Genomic DNA, 20,731 nt, shown 5'->3' with positions numbered 1-20,731 from the left:
CTCACTTGCCAATTCTGGAGCGTGTGATCACCTCCTACCGTTCTCCAGCCATTCTTCCCACCCACACTCCCAGACCATCCATGCCACCCACTACTAAGCTCCCAGCAGCCACGTGGTTAATGAGCATGGAATCACTTATATTTAAGATGTAGCAGGCAAGCACCTGATTTAATGGTTCTCCCCGATACCCTTCTGCACCACCCCCCCCAACACACACCTGCTATAGTAGGACCATGACTTAATCAAAAAGCAATGAATAAAACTTACGATTAGTCAGGACATGGGGGAAATATTTTGGGGGCTCTGAAAATCACACCATGTACAACCAGGTGACCAGCCCTGCGGGTGGGTAAGATAGTACTGTTGTTTCATTCCTCCGGTCATAAAATTCAGTTATGACTGGTCTTGATTGGCTGACCTGTGTAAAGTTCCAGAGCACTCCCTAACCCTGCTCCAAAGAGGGAAAGAACTAAACTGAGAATGTGAGGACAAAGCAGCAGAAGTGAAGACATCACATGGGGTGGACACACTGTACTAGGAAGATGGGGGGATGGGTTGGAAAGGTGTAGGGGAGGTGAGAAGCCCACTGCTGAGGACTAAACCCAGAGACCAACAGGTACAGCCACTTCATAACACGGAGACACCCTGTCAGCCCCTCCTCCCCCAGAGCAGAGCCAGCCAGCACCCGGTAGAGACTCCCATAACCTGCTGTGTGTGGACGACACTCACAGAATGCACACCCCCCCCCACACACACACATCTACAACACACTCTACTCAGTAGCCAATCTGGGTTTTGTGGAACTTGGGATTTATAGGGGTTGGAGAAGGAAAAAAATCCAAATATGTAATTTTTACACATTTAACTGAGATGTATAACCATGTGGCCACATAGTTAGGACCCACCCCTGCAACAGTTGTGGAGACAGCCCCAGCAAGTGAGGGGCCCTGAACCCTCAAGTTCATCAGCCCCATGGGTAAGTCCACACACAGCCCCCAAGGCCAGTAATGGAGGCTCCGTTATATCCAGACACCCAGAAAAGTGCCTGTATCCAGCAGGTGCTCGATAATAGACGCTGAAGAATGAGCTTTGCTTGTTGCCCACCTCAGATAAATATTTTTTATTTCCATACTCTGTTGTGACATTTGCAGCACAGGTATTCCAATCTCACAGGAACATAAAACCCACATCTGGAGGGTGTCCAGTGTACTCAGGAGATGCGGCAACGGGTGTTGGTGGGCAGAGCCTGGGGGCCCTTGGGGGGACCATGTCACCTGCCAGGATTAAAGCGCTTCCTCTGAGGGATGCTGACCCTGCCAGGACACAGGGCAACTGACAGGACTGCGGTGACACCACACAGTAGCCACTTGCTCTAACCCTGTGATATACGGGCCATTCCAAGGCCAGAAGCCCAGGAGAAGAGCTGCCTGGATCAGAGCCAGAGCCACAGACACAGTGACTGCCGCCTGTACCGATGGCTACTGTGTCATTCTGACAAAAAATTAAATGAGATGCCACTGAGACCCTGAAAAACCAAACCACTCACTGCAGAGAAAGCAACTTAAATCTAAAATCAATCCATAAAATAGTATCTAGAAACTCTGTGCCTGGTGCCCATCAGCTGCCAAGTCAACAAAGAGTGTACATAATAAAATTTTAACACACTACTAAAAAGTAATACAGTCACCTACAGTCACTTCTGGTTAGTTTACTAATGAGCCCAAAAGTGGCTTAAAACTAAAAACTATCATCAGTGAGAGATTAAGAATGTAACTTCATCAGGAAGTCAATGTTAAATGAACAGTTCATTAAAAAGTTTTCTGTTAAAAGAAAAAAAGAAGAAAACTTTCCCAAACAGCTACTCCAAGGACAAGAAGCCTGAAAGGCACTAAAAGCATCACCGCACGCTCACTGCCGGCCGCCAAAGAAAGATGCTAAGGAGAAGAGGGTGGAGACCCCCGCCACGGGCTTGGTGGAGCTGGTGTACTGGATGATGTACTCAGGGTAGATCTGGTGCTTCTCGAAGATCACGAAGATGGAGGGGTCGGACATGCTGTTCACGCAGCTGTCATAGAAGACGTTGCCGTGGCCTTCCTTGGCCGGGGGGCGGACGAAGGAGGGGCTGCCTCGGACGAACTCCCCGACCAGCACCCGGGCCAGGAACATCGTGTGGGACTTGGTGTCAGATTTGCTGTAGTGGTGGGAATATGCGGCGTCGCGGGCAAAGTAGCTCCCTGCAAGGACACGGGCGGGCTCAGCTGGTATCGGGGCACAGCCCGCAGCCTGGAAGGGGAGGCTGGGGTGTCCTGTCAACCAGGCAGTGCCGATGGCCTCTGTCCTTCGGTCACCACATGCCCCTGCCTCCTGTCCTCCCTCATGAAGGCCAACAGAGGAGTCTCCAAACTTGGAGACAGAAAGATCAGATTCCGACTCTGTCCCTCAAATCTGAAAGGTCCCTGGGCAAACTACTACTTAACCCCCAGATCTCAGCTTCCTCAGCTCTCAACTGGGCCTGTCACACCAGCCTCACAGGGTTGGTGTGGAAAGGGAACAAGACCCCGCACGGGACACTGGATGCCAGGAGCCCCACGCAGACAATTATGAAGCTGTCAAACAGGAGCCTGCACTGGAGGCCACCACACACACAATCGGAAATACATCTGCCACTGGCTTTCTCTATCCCGACTCCACAGCTGCTGCCACCTCCAAGAACGGCTGATGGACAAGCGATGGGGTCAGAAGAGGGGCTGTTCACTATAGCATCACATTGTGGAGATGCTTCAATCTAGCAGCCATGTCGTGGTCACGTTAAAGATGGCACCATATATGCCACCTACTTGCACATGGGTCAGGATAAAGCCACCGTGGCAAAGTATTAAAGCTGATTAATCTAGGTAGAACTTATGCTGGAGTTTTAAAAATATTATTCTTGGAGCACCTGTGTGGCTAGTCGGTTGAGTGTCCAACTTCAGCTCAGGTCTTGATCTCACAGTTCACGAGTTCAAGCCCCAAATGGGGCTCTGTGGTGACAGCTCAGAGCCTGGAGCCTGCTTCAGATTCTGTCTGTGTCTCCCTCTCTCTCCACCCCTCCCCAACTCATGCTTTGTCTCTTTCTCTCAAAAATAAATTCAAAACATTTTAATAAAAATAAAAAATAAAAATATTATTCTTGAGACTTCCCTGTGAGTTTCGAAATTATTTCCAAATAAAGTTTTAAAATAACCCAGAAAACAGAGAACTCCCATTACAGCTGGCATGACACGCACACAAGCGTATCCAAACTGTTCCGATTCCCATTCTAACGACTGGGGGGCATGGTCTGGGGCCGGACTCAGGGCTGGGAAGGTACCTGCTCTCCTCACCCCACTCTTGCTCACCGTTTCCAGAGCCTCCATTCCACAGGGACACAAAACCCCAGCTGCTCAAACCTAGGGTCAGGCTCCTGACTGCACACAGTAAGAACAAGGGTGCCACCAGCTGGGTCCATTCCTCACTGAGTTTGATCCAGCTCATCAACTCACCCTGGCTCTCCCATGCCCTCCATCAATTTGCTTTAAAATGGCCCCCGGGCCCCAGGGGTGGGGGGGGAGGTAAAGCCAGGTTCTGCCAGTGGGGCCACCTTCGCCCTTACCTTTGCCGTAAGAAGTACCATGAAGACCACAGACCCTCCAGTCAAAGTTCTGCTGGCAGATGGCATCAACGAAACTGGCACTGGTGCCATGGAACAGCTGCCTCTCATCTACCACCTTCCCTCCATTTCTCTTCTGCATCTGCCCTTTTTGCCTACAATTATGGGAGAGGAATGTATGTTGGAGGCAGAGGGTGCTTGTTGCCAAATACAGGCCACTCGACCCAAGAAGACACATTTTGTTATAATCAGCAGGAGTCCAGGCCCGTGAAACCAGCCATGGACCAGGGAAAGAAGGTGAACAGTGGGACTGGAGTGAAAAGGCCTCCAGCGGCTTCTTGAACTCCCAAAGCAGACCAGTCCTTGGAAAGCAGACCTACTTCTTCAGCACCTTGCTTCTGCATGGAGCTCAGCTGGGGGAAGTGGAAGATGCTGGTCAGTGGGGGCCACCCCTTTCCCCCTCTGTGTGCTACCCTGATTTCATCACTGGGCCCCAAATACAGAGGACACTGCTCCAACCCCCTTTCTGGGGACAGGTCAGCAGGATCCCAGGCCTGCCACAGTGACCTGCCGCAGATCTCCTCTCAACAAAGCCAAGTCCCTAGGTGCCCAAGAACATGCTAGTCCTCGGGCACAAAGATGAGACCCCCATTGTGTGGCTGTCAGGACAGCATCTCTCTAACTCCTCAAGGTGTGGGTGGCTTCCATTGACCAGTCCTGCTGACCTTCAGGCAGAGAGGCAAGCACTGGCCTTGTCACTAGGGCAGCTTCAGTCCCCTCGGCATTGAGGGATGTGCCAGCACTGAGCTATAAGGATAGTGTGACGGGGAGGAAAGTGGGGACACAGCTCTGGCTGCCACCTCAGATTGTCCCCAAAACCTAGGACATGTTTGGCAAGCAGCTAGCTACTGTGTATGTATCAGAGGGGACGGTCACCAGCCCACCAAGAGTGAGCCCCCAACGCACCACTGGTAGACTTCCCAGAGGGCCAGATTTTGGACTCGCTCGATCTTCTGAACAAAGTAGAAAGGCAGTGTGCGGTTAAAGAGGTTCCAGACCTTCTGATATTCATCCGATGCAGAACTGAGGGCAATCTTCTGCAGGGAGCAAATATTTTTTTCTCTGTTATCATCAAAGCAGAGGATATACATCAATCCCTTCTCAAGGTTGCTCATAAAACACCAGAACTGCCAACAAGCCCAGATAGTGATCACCACCCTCCCTTTGCCAAGAGGTGTAGTGTCTCCAGGCGTGAGATGTATGCAAGTTGTGGTCACTTCCCTTTTGTCCACTGTGAAACCCTCCTGAAGGACAGGCAGGTGATGCTTACGTCAGCACCACCCTGGTGTCCCCAGGACATCCCTTCTCCTCCTCTGTACCCACACAGGGCAGACTATATAGCCTCCAAGACCAGAACTGGTATCAAAAATGTGGAGTGCACACATCTGGGAGAGAGGGGGGCCAACCCTGTTAAAGCAGGTTCAGGCTTATGGGCAGCAACGCATCAGGAGCTCTCAGGCTGGCAGACAGACGCACATCAACTCAGGAGCACAGTGAGACTTGCAGGGATGGTGCCTGGCTGCTGCGTCCTCCCAGCTGAGTCCACCTCTCCCCTAGTGTCTTGCTCTGAGGAACAGTACTCCCTATGGGCCAGGAGATTCCTAACCAAGGGCAGCTGACACTTACACAGCGACCATCCACAAATTCCCACACCTGAAGCCTGCACCTAACCAGCCTGGCTCTGCGAGGCTTGGCCCAGTGACGGCCCAGTGATAGCCCATTTGGGGACCCGTGAGAAATCCCTCTGTAGCATGCCCTACCCTTACCCTGAGTGCTGTCTGAATGTCCATGGGCTCCTGCAACAGAAATTCTGACTCTGGTTTCCCTGGTCGCACCCCAGGGAGGACACCAAACTCCTCTCCCCTGAGTGTGGAACCAGCCTGCCCCTTCCAGACCAGACTGTCAAGGGCTCCCATACCTGTCACAGCCTGCGACTCAGCCCCACAACCAAGCACTCCACAGCACGGCCCAGATGTCGCTCCTGCTTCCCAACACCTACACACGCCCTCTATCCTGACCCAGGCTCTCTCCCTAAGAAGTTTCCATCGACCTGTATACTCTGCCCCTACCTCTGCCTGTACAAGCACCAGCCATCATTTAGGTGTGGACCCAGTGACATCTTCCCTGCTCCCCTCGGTAGACACCTCGTCCTGCGGTGCTGAGTGCTGCTGTTCAAACTCGCCCAGCCCTTTACACGTGTGTGTGTGTGTGTGTGTGCTGCTGGGGTCTCTGTGCTCTGTCCAACTCAAGAGGAGTCCTCTCAGGGCAGAGAGCTGGTCTGCAGTGCTCTGCAGGAAGCCAGCAGCAGAGGGCAGTCTGAGGGCCACACGTACACAAGGCGGTCGGACAATGGCATGAGCACTCCACAGAACTCAGTGTAGCTCCTGTTCGCTGGCAGGCACTACATGAGCCAGGTGAGTCGCTATTCCTGGTCTTCGAACATCCGGCACCTTTCAACAGCAACTCCCCCTCTCCGCGTCCCTCATCATACTGGTTTTGTTTTCTTGCTTTGTAAAACTAATACGTATTGGCCGAGCAGCCGTTAAGCCCCTTATTTCTGCCCTTCCCAGAAATTTCTAAGTCATCATGCTCCATCCACAACACATCCTCTCCCCTCGGGGCCACAACCACCTTCTTGGTGGTCATCCAGGCTTAAAATCCCCTATACCTGAAAATAACAAAACCCGACAGAACTCTCCCTTCCTGCCCCGGCCTGGCCTCATAGCTTCCTCAGTGGTGGAGTCAGTTCACTCACTAGGTCACAGAACGCCCTCCTCCACGGACCAAAACAGTGCAAGTCCCATACCTTGAAGCCAGGGTCTGGCAGGGCCGAGGGGTCCCAATGGTCTGGGATGCTCTTTGGGCCTTGAAACTTGACACTGCTACAAAATGTAAACAAATATCATTTTGTGAAAGCAGGTAGAAGGTAAGGAAGCACCTAAACACACACTATCCACCATGTGGGAGCACTCTACTTTGCCCATGTGGCCAAAACGCAAATGATAAGGCACAAGGGATCCATTTCTCACCTGTATCCCAACTCTTGTATGAAAGGCAGAGAATAACTGATTAGAGCAGCCTAAACTCTCATCATTTTAACATTCAAAGAGCTCTGCAACTTTTTCCAAGCAGCCTCAATTAGGTGTAACTGGCATACAAAAACATTTTTAAAAACATAAAATCTATGTCAAAACCAATTTGGCAGTAGAAATTTGATTGAAACTGCTAAGAGGCTACTTATGGTCTGTATATACCCTACTTAAATTGACTATGCTTTTTTTTTTTTAATGTTTTCTTGAGAGAGAAAGAGAGAGACAGCACACAAGTAGGGGAGGGCAGAGAGAGAGGGAGAGAGAAAATCCCAAGCAGGTTCCATGCTGTCACAGTGCAGAGCCCGACTTGAGGATCGATCCCACAAACCATGAGATCATGACCTGAGCAGCTATCAAGAGTCAGACACTTAACTGAATGAGTCACCCAGGTGCCCCAACTATGCTTAATTTTTACTGCTGCAATATTAGCAAGTTTAATTACAGGTCTCACATAACACCAGCACCATAGGATCTTCCAAAAAAGATAAAGAAAGATGGAGTTCTAAAAGACACATGGCTCCCCTCACCCCACAGAAAACTTAAAAAAAAAAAAAAAAAAGACACATCACACAAAGGGTCTAGGAACAGGGACTGTGAAGCTATAATTCCAAATTTTTCTGACTCCTTTTCAGAATGGTCTGTTCTTCCTACAAAAGATAATCCTTCTGTTTCCACTGGCATAAGACATGTACCTTCATCCTAAGCCTCAAGGAACTCCCACAAATAACTTTCCTAGGAAAACAGCACAGTTTAAAAATAACTAACCAAGGTCCCATGAGCAAGAATCAGCCAGAAACAGACCATGAAGACCAAAGATGCTGAAATTAGGAGGCAGATTATAAAACAATTATTCTTTCTATGTTTAAAGAAATAAAAGACAAACTTTAAAAACTTTTGTAAGGAGCTAAACTATAAAAAGATGAAGATTTGAAAAAGAATTAGGAGGAACTTCTAAATATGAAAGATACACTCCTTGCTAGAAGTTTGAAGGACAGGCTTATGAGCAGGGGAGACCACCTGAGAAGGGAAGAAAAGAGTGAGCTGAATGAGATGCTAAGTGGTAATTCAGAATGTGGCCCCACAATGAGGAGGTGGAAGATGTGGGGAAGAAGCTGGGACACAGAGAAGAGGGAGAGAGAGAAGGCCAGAATCTGGTTGGAACCTAACCGAACCTCGAAAAAGAGAGGACAGAGGAAAGGATGGAGGCAATCTTAAAGAGAACAAAGGAGACTCGCTGACACATAGGTCTAAGAAGCCCCAAGAATCTCCAACAGGATAATAAAAGCACATGCCCAGCCTCACCAAGGTGACAGTGCACGACAGCAAGACCAACGAAATCTGCAAAGCAGAGGAAAACGAGGGATTCTGGGAAAGAAACTCCAGTTAGACCGACTGCTGATTTCACAAAGACAGCAATGGAAACCAGAGGACAGTGGAGTGACCTCTTCGGCATTCCAGGAGAAAATAACCACACCCCAAAATTCTACAGCCAGTGAAACTATCTTTGAAGATTGAGGGCAAAATAAAGATGTACTCAGGCAAACAAAAACACAGAATTTTCCAACAGACTCATCTAAGATAATTTGAAATTACAAAGTGGTAAAATGTGAGCAAATCTAATGAAACATTCATAGTATAAAATAATAGTACCTCAAAGTTAAAAAACAGAGGAAGATAATGGAATCAGGTATATGAAAGCCCTTATATTAGTTGATACAAGCACAAAGATACAGACTTGACTCATACCTAAGAACACTTATTATAATTTCTAAGGTGGCCAAAAAAAATAGTTATACAATGTATAACTCTTCCAAACTAGAAGGGAAAAAAAACGAAATGACAAAAAATATCCACAAGGAGGCAAGAAAAGATAAAATAAGACCCAATCACATGAATAAACCATTTTTATGGAGGATATAAGGACAGTAAGGAACTAAACCAGATAGCTGATGTATAAATGCCATTTCGAACTTTACGTTAAACTCTTGTATTAGAACTGTGGAATGTGGAGATCATATTCTGTGACCCTGTCATTCACATAAACAGAGAAGTTGTACCTCTTTTTATTTATTTATTTTGAGATTGAGAGATCTCTGAGCATGCATGATCAAGAGGGGGAGGAGCAGAGAAAGACAGAAAGAGAATCCCAAGCAGGCTCCACGCTATGAGCACAGCACCCGATGCAAAGCTCAAACTCATGAACTGTGAGATCATGACCTGAGCTGAAATCAAGAGTCTAACGCTTAACTGACTAAGCCACCCAGGTGCCCCAAGAAGTTGTTTCTGAAAGCGACCTACTCTAATAGTCCCAATCTGCCACAGAGGCCCAAGCAGACTTGCTTTCTAGAGTTACAACATCTGGCTACTGTCACATGGGTGCAGAAAGAGCCACAAACTTCACTGCATGGACACGGACTCTTAGCTTATGCAGCAGAGAGATCCTAAATCGAGTCACATCTCAGTTTGAATTTAACCAAAATGATCACTATTATTTCTGATGTGTGGTGTGTTTGTGGCCCCATGAAAACAACATCACAGTGACAATAAAAGACATCCAGTCTCAGAAAGGAGACAGATTTTTTCCAAACCGTATCTAAGGTAGTCTCTGGATAGGAAAAGAATCAAAAATAAACTTTCAGAAGTAGAAGCAGCCACAGTTAACTGAACTCTAAATCCAGAAGCAATACACAGAAGACATGGGTAAATTTCACTAAGAAATAAAAAATAAACATTTCTGCACGGTAAAATATTTCATAAACAAAGCTGGCAAATAACAAACCAAGAAAAAAGGTTTGCCACTTGTATAAGAAACTGAGTGATGGGGCACCTGGGTGGCCCAGTCAGGTAGGCGTCTGACTTCAGCTCATGTCGTATCTCACTGCTCCTGAGTTTTTGAGTCCCGCATCAGGCTCTGTGCTGACAGCTCAAAGCTCGGAGCCTGAAGCCTGCTTTGGATTCTGTCTCTATCTTTCCGCCCCTCCCTGACTCATATTCTCTCCCTCTCTCAAATATAAATATTTTTAAAAATTTAAAAGAAGAAACCGAGTGAGCTCTCCAAAAGATAAAAGGCTCTTAATATTTACGAAATATACCAAAAGTCTGACAGAAAATTGGACAAAAAGACAAACCATCCACAGAAAAAGGCAAATGGCTGTTACAGGCTAGGAAAAAATATTAAACCTCACTCATAAGAGAAAGCAAATTAAAATACACTGATATACCCTTTGCCACCCACGAGAACAGCAAAAGTCCAAGAGCTTGATGTGAGGCAAACAGGCACCTCAAGCATCCTGGGGCAAGTGCATAATGGTCCAACCCCATCAAGAGAAACCTGCATTTACCTTCTAGGGCTTTAACCTCCATGAATATGAAACAGCACATACACCAGATCATCCATTGTGCCGTTACACTTGTGACAGTAAAAAATCTAAAACAATGCAAAATAAACCTCTAAAAGGAACAGATTAGGGGCGCCTGGGTGGCGCAGTCGGTTAAGCGTCCGACTTCAGCCAGGTCACGATCTCGCGGTCCGTGAGTTCGAGCCCCGCGTCAGGCTCTGGGCTGATGGCTCAGAGCCTGGAGCCTGTTTCCGATTCTGTGTCTCCCTCTCTCTCTGCCCTCCCCCATTCATGCTCTGTCTCTCTCTGTCCCAAAAATAAATAAACGTTGAAAAAAAAATTTTTTAAATAAAAAAATAAAAGGAACAGGTTAAATAAACGAGGGTATATACAGGTGATGGAGAGCCACGAAGACAACAGATTTCAGAAGACTTTAACGTCTTCTGACGTTGAAAGGAAATAATTATTTTTAAGTGGAAAAGAAAAGGTACAGAACAAATAATACATTTAGAATGTTACCCTTAGCACAAGAAAAACCAGAAAATACTGTATATGCATTTGTTTATTTTTGCAAAAAAAAAAAAAAGATAATAAAGATAAACCAAAAACTTATACAAACAGGTCCTCATTACAGAAACACTGGAGATAACAGCAGGCAGGATACGGACCACTGAGTGTAACTTTTGCTTGAATTGCTAATACCATTCCCCTCTATCCTGTATCAAACTCTCCTCTAAATGACCATGCTCCACAAATACAACCACTGAAGTCCATCCTGTGAGACCTAGAAGAGCCAACAGAGAAACTACCAGTTCTCCATGAAACGGCTAACAACACTGGCTGAAGTCTCAGCTTAAGCCGTGACACACCCGAATGTAACTGGTACTATAGTATCTCTTGCCAGCCAGGCTCCTCTCCCCCATCATGTGGCTGCGTGGATCGGAGAGAAAGGACCCCTTCCCCAGCTCCAATCCTGGCACATCTGCACCAAGCATAAAACTAGTGGTTCAGAGGAAGTCTGATCAGAGCAAAGCTCATAAATATACCCCCATCAGCCGCAGAAGGGCCTTCTCCTGCTCTGAGATGCTTACAAGGCAGGGCGCTACCCTAATGGCTTCTGGCAGCTGTAAGGGAACCCACTCTGAGGATGAAGCTGGCCTGTTAGTGCCTTCAGGATCCGTTTTTGGTTTTTTGGTATCCCATGAGATTCAAGTCCTGAAATACATGGATTTTTATTGATCTAATTCCATTAGTTTTCTATTACTTTAACATTTTAAAATACTCAAGTTTAGAATTCAACTAGTCAACTGAAAATAAAACCTGATGAGCCAGGTTCGAGTCTAGACTGCTCACAACTAACAGCCTTATAATTGTGTACCACCAATCTCCTACCTACAAAGATAATTCTCTGGTTCAAAACATTTCCCAAGTAGTGGAATATGGATGCCAGGAGTCAAATTGCTACAGGTGACTTGGCATCAGAACTGCCATTCATTCATGATGCAAATGGAGAACAAAGAGCAATGTGCTTTTATCACAAGCAAAAACCATAGCTCACTATCAATAAAAAACTCTAGGACTAAAGACAAAAAACCCAAAGAGCTACTGAAAAGATCCCTTCCAAGTTATAACAAAAGAAAGTTACATGAAGATAGAAACAGAGAGAAAATATTAGGAGTGATATTATTACTATTTATTAACCATTCTCTCAAATCAGTCTAAAGTCAAGAACTTTTTTGGTTTCTGGAAAAATCTGCACAAGAGTACCTTTATGACTCAGTAACATTACTGGCACACTTAAAACATATGTTGTGTTTGCTTTGTCACTTTAATGCTTTATTAAAAATTAATTGATCTGGGTGGCTCAGTTGGTTAAGCGTTGATTTCAGCTCAGGTCGTGATCTCACTGTTTTGTGAGTTTGAGCCCTGCATCAGGCTCTGTGCTGACGACTCAGAGCCTGAAGCCTGCCTCGGATTCTGGGTCTCCTTCTCTCTCTGCCCCTCCCCTGCTCATGCTCTCTCGCTCTCTCTCTCAAAAATAAACATTAAAAATAAATAAAAGTTAATCTGGTAATTAGTATAATACTCTAACGTTCACCTCTCTATAAACCTGCATTATGTTTTATACTCTTGTAATACATGCTAATACTTCTCTATCTGAAATGTGCTAGGTGTACCCTGATTTTTCAGATTCATGAACTCTCAGACCTTTTATAGAACACTGATATTAATACCAGCACTCTGGCATTCAGTGAAGGAAAGTTCAAAGGCACGTGGAGGAGGGGCGCCTGGGTGGCTCAGTCGGTTAAGCATCCGACTTCGGCTCAGGTCATGATCTCACGGTCCAGGAGTTCTAGCCCTGTGTCGGGCTCTGTGCTGACAGCTCAGAGCCTGGAGCCTGTTTCAGATTCTGTCTCCCTCTCTCTGACCCACCCCCATTCATGCTCTGTCTCTCTCGGTCTCAAAATAAACAAACATTAAAAAAAATTTTTTTTTAAGAAAAAAGGTACTTGGAGGAGAGCTAGGCAGAGACGGGAGTGTGGGCGCTTTCGGTTATGGAAGCCAACAACCCTCTCACTGCACTGGCTGGTCTGAGTAGGTTTTCTGTACAGGCAGCACAGCGCACCCCAACTGACACACATGCCACCTACCAGGTTTGCTTCACCTTCACCTCCTGGGGAGACACGTATTTGGGTCTCCGGCAAACCCTTCTGACCGTGCCATAGACCAGGTTTTTCTGAACAAAGGCTGAAAAAAAAAAACACCAAATGTATATACGCACACAGGACAGCAAGGTTTTATAAACACAACTAAATGGGCTGGAAAACTAATCCAAATGTGTAGTATAGGATCAGTCTGCTAAGAAATAAAGCAATTTTCACATTTCAAATATCCATAAAGAAAATAGGTATCCTTAGGAGACTGGGTTTAATGAACACACGAACGATGAGTAATTGACATAACAATTATACATGAGTACTTTTAAATTGTTCCTTCCAATCTTGTTTAAACTATTATTTTGCTTAGCAGTTTTTCCCAGCTTGGATATAAAAAAGCTTCAGCCCAGCCTGAGACTAAATTACTACATCTTAAGTCAGTGGGATTTAGTTAATATAATAATTTTACTCTTATGACTTTTTTTCTTAATTTGACTAAACTGATTCCATAGCAGTATTAAACCTTTTAAACCTGTACCATCTTTAATAAACAAAATTCTTGCCCCATGCCCACCCCAAAACCCTCAGGGTAATCCTGAGGGTTGGCGGCGGGCAGGGGTGGGGGAGGACGACACTGACCCTCAAGTTGAAAAATCACAAATGCCTATGAGCTAGATTCCATGTCCTTACCCACCAGGAAAACCCTGTCAAGTCTTACTTTCTGAACCTGGAGTACAAAAACAACTTTTTTTCATTTAAAAAACACTTAATACTAACTTGTAGATGTCTGTAACTTACATTACAGCATTTGAACCTATGCTGCGTTATCACCTAGATGTGTGTCCCTCATGCTGTAGCCCAGGAGGTCGTCAAGAGCAGGCACTCCTTGGGGGTCCCCCACATTCTAATCAAGAACCCATAATCCAGACATGGCTGACACTGCCCCCATTGTTGTCCACCACTCAACTCCCCATCAATAATTAGCACACTTACATGGGTTTTTATTGGCCTGTTGACTGACATCATGATAAATCTGAAATGGGCTTTCACTAGTGAAATGATTCAAGATATGTGGACTGGCTAAATATATGTCAGACCCACTCCCAACCCTCCCGTGGACAGGGAAAAATAAGACATTTTCTCTAATTTACGTTACCAGGGATACATAGGCTGAGTCCCTACACAAGCCTGACCTTTGGGATTCTACCCATCTGTTGCCAGCTAACAGTTGTCAGAATTCTGCCTCTGGAATCTTGGCCCTGGTAGTGGCCTTGAGCAGCACTTATAACAAGAGTCCCTAAAATGACAATACTGAGTCTTCCCCCACCACCTCCCTGAGGCTTCCTCCTCCTCCCTCAATCCTACAGTACAAATCATTTCACCTATTGTGTGTGTTTCTTAAATGTACTTGTTTCCTAATAATACTTAGTTCATAAATGTGTCTGGCAGATTTGGGTCCGAGACTTGCTTTCACTACACCTCTCAGTGAGGCAGTGAGACGGGAAGCTAACTCATCTCAAACTACTTCTGTGGCTGCTGTTCTCCACCATCAACAAAAGTAATTCTCCTTACTCACATGAGCCTGGGTCAGTCTGGGGTGAACTCGCTTCTTCCTGCAGTTTGCAGAAAACTGCATTCGTGTGCTCTTTCCCACCCTTACCCTGATTTTCTGTTACGTCCCCTGGGGCTGTGGCCCAGCGTGAGAATGATCAAGGTTGCATCTGACATTTCTGGTTTTGATATTTTCCAGATACTTAAGAACAGTTGCCAGCAGCAGTCAGATGGGTGCTAGCCGTATAGATCTGATCCTCATGGAGTTCGCTGTCCCCTTTAGTGTATTTGTACCTATCAGACCGTGGACTGCAAACCACCTGATGTACGGCTGGTGTTCTCCAGCAGAGACTGAAGGCTGGTAAGCAGTTCTCATCGCAGAGCAGAAGAAACTTTTAAGTTCTCTGTAAGGGCAAGTCGAGGGGGCAGCGATTCTACCTTAAACAAGAGGATAAGCCCCACAACCACAAGAAAAACAACTGGCTAACAGCAGGCAGGTAAAGTGATTTTAGGATAATTTACCAGACACACTTTGCTGCCCTTTATCCAGAAGAATAGAGAAAACAGTAAACCATATTTAAATGAAGGCCCAGTTATTCCCCTTAAAAGGACTGAACATTCAGAAGGATTCAGAGTTTAAAATGTGAGTAATGCAAGGGGTGCCTGGGTGTCTCAGTCAGTTAAGCACAGGGCATGATCTCACGGTCTGTGGGCTGGAGCCCCATGTCAGGCTCCCTGCTGACAGTGCAGAGCCTGCCTCAGATTCTGTCCTCTTTCTCCGCCTCTCCCCAGCTTGCACTCTCTCCCTCTCAAAAATAAACATTAAAAAAAAACAAATGTTGGGGCACTTGAGTGGCTCAGTCAGTTAAGCATCTGACTGCGGCTCAGGTCAAGATCCCACAGTTTGTGGGTTCGAGCCCCGCATCGGGCTCTGTGCTGACAGCTCAGAGCCTGAGCCTGCTTTGGAGTCTGTGTCTCCCTCTCTGTCTGCCCCTCCCCCACTCGCACTCTGTTTCTCTCTCAAAAATAAATAAAACATTTAAAAAATAAATAAAAAATTGGGGCGCCTGGGTGGCGCAGTCGGTTAAGCGTCCGACTTCAGCCAGGTCACGATCTCGCGGTCCGTGAGTTCGAGCCCCGCGTCAGGCTCTGGGCTGATGGCTCGGAGCCTGGAGCCTGTTTCCGATTCTGTGTCTCCCTCTCTCTCTGCCCCTCCCCTGTTCATGCTCTGTCTCTCTCTGTCCCAAAAATAAATAAATGTTGAAAAAAAAAAAATTTAAAAAAAAAATAAATAAATAAAAATAAATAAATAAATAAAAAATAAACAAATGTAAGGCAAAACTGAGTTTAACACAGCTGGACTAATAAATCCAAGAGAAAATGTCTTCAGAGAAGCTACAGAAAAAAACTAAAATTTAAACAAAAGAATTCTCCAAAATCAGTCACTACATGAACTGGCCAAAGAGTATCTGGCCTGTTTCTGTCTGTCTGCAAAGGCAACCAGGACAAGTCACTTAAAGCCCAGTGTCAGAACATCTGGAGCACAGGATAATCTGCTTCCCAGCAACTTTTAATGAAAGTGTGCATCTAGCATGTGTTTAATCTGCAGCCCACCTAAGCCACAGGTGCCTACGGAGACAACGACATGGAGCTGCCATTCGAGGGAGGACACAGCAGAACTGCTATGACAGGAATCAGGGACTCAAGTTAACCCTTAGATCAGAGGGACTCGTCGTCCATGGCCTACAGGCCCACCACCACGGCACGCATGCAGACCACCCCCATCCCTCCACACTTCGGGCCCCTGTCTCCATCTCGGGGTCCTCTCTCACCACCCCCTCCCCAGGCAACTTCTCTTCCATCCCACTGGGTTGGCATCATCTGTTTACAGATCTGTCTCCCATTCCAGATGTGCAGCACTTCTGGAGCAGGGACCACCCTTACCACCCTTTCCTTTTCTCTCCTGCCCCTCAGTGTGCACATGGACCTTTTCCAGGGTGCAGGTGGAGAAGGCAGAGCCAAAAGATGGCCAAGCCCTGCTGGGTGGGGGCAGCGGGTCAGGAAGTACCTTTGAAATCTAACTCATATTTGTGCTTTCCAGCCTGGAACTTCAGAATGGCTGCCTGGGCATCAGACCCAGGTGCACAGTACGCCAGGTAGGCCTTCTCCAAATCGCTGCTGCAGACGGTGGTCACGGGGTGCTCCATGCCCTACAAGGGAAAAGCCAGACGCCTGGTGAAGCCAAGAACCTACAATGATGAGGAAAGCTGCCGGGTGCTACCCACACCACACTGCAGGCATGACCATGGTGCATATTCGTGTCATGCGGGAGGCAGGGGAGCCGGAAGAGAAGAGCCAGGGAGTAGGGGTGCGGCAGGAGAGGAAGGCACAGAATAGAAGCCAGCACGAATGCCTCCAAAAGCTGCCCAGAAAATGAAAGGGAGTAAATGCAGATCCTGGCTAACCATACCAAGATAACCAGGATGGCAGCAAAATAAGACACAGCATTCACTCCTAACGGATGACACCTCCATTCAAGGGAAGGTGAACACCAACGCTGAATTCTCCAATCCGCATGAAGGGATGGCCTGAGCATGGCTGCCTCTTCTCTGCCCATTCTTGTACCCACCACCCTGCAGTCAGAGCTTAGTCTTCCTGTTTTCTTTTTCTGGGCCCTTGGAGAAGCTCTTCTGCTTTCAATCATCCATTTTGATCCCACAACTTCTATCCAACTACCTCCAAGCTATCTAAAATTTGGGGATGGACCAAGCTTGAATTTTGGCTCCTTCATAACTGTGACAAGTTATTTTAACCTCTCTCAACCTCCACTATCTCAACAGAACAGGAAGAAAACTTAAATCATACTCCTATCATGATTCCACAGTGCCATCCCATCCTCAAAGGACTAGGAAAATAATTAAAATAAGGCCTGCAAAGCACTTAGCACAGTGCCTGGAACAAAAAGTAAAGGTGCCACAGAAATATTAGGAGTATATCTAGATACATCAGTCTCAAGTTCAAAGAATCTGGTCTGCAGACAGACGTGGAGAGACCACTTAAGGTAGCCACTAATGTCAGAAGAATGGAGGTGTGGGCCGGACCCTGGGACACCCCAACATTCATGAAGGAGGGTGGAAAGAAGAAGCCCATGAAGGAGACTGAGGAGGAATGAGACAGGAGGGTGAGGAGGGAGCGGGCAAAGGCTGCAAATGCCACAAGATTTGGCACCTGGGCCCATGGCCGTTTGCCAGCTTCTATGGCACAGTAAGGGCTGTGTCTGGCAAGGTCCCACATCCTGCCAGCGCTCCATGAAAAGTGGCTAGATGAACACGTAACAGGAACACAAGTTAGATCCTGGAAAATGAAGGAATGAACAGGGGTCTTTACTTCCATGTAGAGATGAATGGGTTGTTCAGGCCCAAAAGGGTGAGAGCAGCTGTAGAGGTTTTAGATCAAGGCAAAGCAGATCACAGGAAAGGGTGCTAACTCAAAAGGTCTATCAACATGAGCAGCTTGTTGAGAATGATCCAAAAAGGATACAGGTCAGGGTAAAGCATCCTGGAGCCCAACACCTCAGGGACATTGAGTTTAACGCAGGAAAATTCAGTGGGCCTGGATAGTAACACCTTTATCCACAAGATTAGGTTATGGATTGCACTATGCCACCTCCTTTGCTGTAAAAGATATGCTGAAGTCTTAACTCTAGTACCTCAAAACTTGACTTTATTTGGAAACAGAGTCACTGCAGATGTAGTTAGTTAAGATGAGATCATACTGGAGTAGGGTGGGCCCCTAATCCACATAACCTATGTCCTTATAAGAGAACGGCCACATGATGACAAAGCAGAGACTAGACTGAAGAACCTACAGACCAGGGAAGCCGCCAGAAGCTAGGAGGAGGCAAGTATGACTCCCTACAAGCTTTAAAGGGAACATGGCCCTGCTGACACCTTGATTTCGATTTCCAGCATCCAGCTGTGACACAGTAAGTCACTGCTGTTCTAAGCCACCCAGCTTGTGGTACTTTGTTATGGAAGCCTTAGGAAATTAATATAGGGTGGAGGTAATTTGGACTGAAATTTGGCTGTACCTCCTGAGCTTGGGAAGAAAAGAACCTAGCTTTCTGAATCAAAAGAAAATGGTCCTAAACTGCCAATTAGCAGAAAACTAAGAAAGAAATCCAAATACAGGATGACACCAGAAGTGTACGGGAAAGAAGAGCTGGAGTTGACAGGTCACCCTATGAGGCGATTCAGCCAACGGTACCAAATGAGACCGCACAACCAATAACCACTGAATTCACACATGTGCATCTGCGCCCCACCATCACGTAGCACATCTATGATACCCAAATACAGGTAATTCCCAGAGATTCTCAATGTTCTAAGTGAAGTTATACACTCTGACTATACAGAGTAAATGAAGAGCAGCATAGAGAAAAAAAAGGTAAAGCCCTGAGTGTGGGTTGTTTGGAGGAAGAAGGCCCCCACTTCCTAAAGTTGTGATAATGCAGTTTGCCAAGTCACCTAGGGAATCCCACTTTTTCATGGGATGCCCTTAGGGTCTCATGTCATCTCATTCAGCTCCCTGAGAAGGGGGACACACCACAAAACAAAAACCTGAGAGGTAGTCACATTTGCTAAGTGCTTTTCACCTGCCATGAGTTCCTTCATCAGGTCACCAGAGAAGTTCCATTCATGGAACATAACCAGCCCCTCATTCTATCCCCCTCCTCGATACCAGGCATGGCCTCTCCCCTCCTGCTCCCGACCAAACTGAGAGCAATGTTGGGGAGCCTCCCTGAACATATCTGCATGGCAAGGAAGGAGAGGGAGATGGGTGGGAAAGAGGGCAGACAGAATAGCCAATGAGGAAAGGCTGGCACTGCAAGAAATGGAGAAGTGTATGAGGGCTAAAGCAAGGCCACTGCTGAGAGTGACCATGTCCAACTCAGCAGTGGCCGTGGGGCAGCAACTACTCTGTCCTTCAACCCACCGACATCTATGACCTGAGAACTTGCAGGGTACAGGCAGAGTCTTCCACACAGGGCACATGTGTGGCAAAAGAGAGACAGAACTCCCTGCTCTCATGGAGCTCTCATTACAGGGTTCCCAGAGAAAAAGATATCCTAGGTGTAAGCCAAAATAAGAAACTAAAGCTTTAATACAGCCTTATAAAACACAGAAGAGTACAAATGTCTATCAGACCACATATCCCAATTTTCATTTCGGAAAGCTGTTCCTATAGAAATGGTGACCTCCCTATACTTGTACCTCTACAGGTGCCCAGAGGGTTCCCTTTAATGTGATCCAGACATGAACATCTTCAAATAATTGACAGCAACAGTTATCAGATCCAGATTCCAAACCAATACCTGAAATAAATCAATTTTCTTACACTTGCCCACGTTCTATGAAGTTGCTGCTACAGAGAAGTCAGAAGCTAGTTTCAAAGGGCCTTAAAGTTTATTCTGCAGCTACACAAGTCTCCTATACACACAGACACTTGCTTTGGAGCTATCTGTTCAACAGTTAAGGGAGGCATCTTTCTATCCCATGTAACAAAACCAATGAAGAAATGTCCTCTCGCTATAATTTACACTAGGCCATGTTCTCATGAGGCCAACAGATACCTAATCATACAGAAGAACTCCCAACTACCTAGTTTTATCATAATTCTCCCCAAGCAAGTGAGTCACGGGAGGATTTGGGGCTCTTTGTCTCTATCAAGGACTCCCCAGAACAATCCTCGTGCTCATGTCTGAAATGGCTCCTCCATCGGGGGCCCTCAGGAGAAAACACCTGTCCTCTTTCCATGACACTTACTTGTCTTCCATACTCCTGCCAAGAACCAAACTCATCAGTCCAGTACCAAACCCAGTCAGTGGTGAGGATGAAGTGTGGAGGTTTAGTAACCGAGGAGGCTGTGGAGAGGCGGCGGGCTGGGGCAGCACCAAACATCATGGAGTCAAAGTCTAGACAATCAAAGTGAAAGTTGCTGGCTGACTCAGCACAGAGGATCCTGCAAAGGAAGTGAGAGGTAAACTGAAAATTCCACCAGTCAAGCGAACACTCAGGTGCTACCTGTGGTCTTCTAGATGCTCAGCTGGTAGACGTGAACATCAATGTGACACGTACCTCAGGGGGAAAAAATGTTTCCAAGTGGGGGGAGGGGAGTACAAGTTGGTTCTTATAAAAAAAATTTTTAATTAAATCAATAAATCTCTGCAAGATTGATAAGAAAAATAGGAGGATATTGGAAATATAAAAGGTAAAAATTAAAAATGTCATAGACACTAAAAGAGGTATTATAAGCAAGTGTATGACAATTAGTTTAGCAATAAATAAAATGAACAAACTCCTGGAAAAATCATTAAGTTTACCAAAATTGACTCAAGAAAAATAG

The 20,731-nt window shown here is 46.4% G+C and overlaps 1 protein-coding gene across 1 annotated transcript in view; it reads right to left on the bottom strand.

Annotated features, from left to right (window-relative positions):
- Positions 1-1,105: 1,105 nt before the first annotated feature.
- The window catches only part of PARP12 (poly(ADP-ribose) polymerase family member 12), a 39,734-nt gene continuing 20,108 nt past the window's right edge, over positions 1,106-20,731 (bottom strand). The window contains exons 6-12 of the mRNA XM_086688765.1: positions 20,152-20,347; positions 16,395-16,536; positions 12,770-12,866; positions 6,495-6,570; positions 4,595-4,725; positions 3,632-3,783; positions 1,106-2,234 (exon numbers count right to left, since the gene is read on the bottom strand). Coding sequence (XP_086544891.1) covers positions 1,909-2,234; positions 3,632-3,783; positions 4,595-4,725; positions 6,495-6,570; positions 12,770-12,866; positions 16,395-16,536; positions 20,152-20,347 — 1,120 coding nt within the window. The 3' untranslated portion in view covers positions 1,106-1,908. The remainder of the gene's footprint in view (positions 2,235-3,631; positions 3,784-4,594; positions 4,726-6,494; positions 6,571-12,769; positions 12,867-16,394; positions 16,537-20,151; positions 20,348-20,731) is intronic.

The sequence above is a fragment of the Puma concolor genome, chromosome A2 (genome assembly GCF_028749965.1).
Source record: "Puma concolor isolate L17-30 chromosome A2, mPumCon1.1.hap2, whole genome shotgun sequence".
Taxonomy (NCBI): domain Eukaryota; kingdom Metazoa; phylum Chordata; class Mammalia; order Carnivora; family Felidae; genus Puma; species Puma concolor.
The sequence above is the reverse complement of the archived record's forward strand: the minus strand, read 5'-3'. Positions and strand labels throughout refer to the sequence as shown.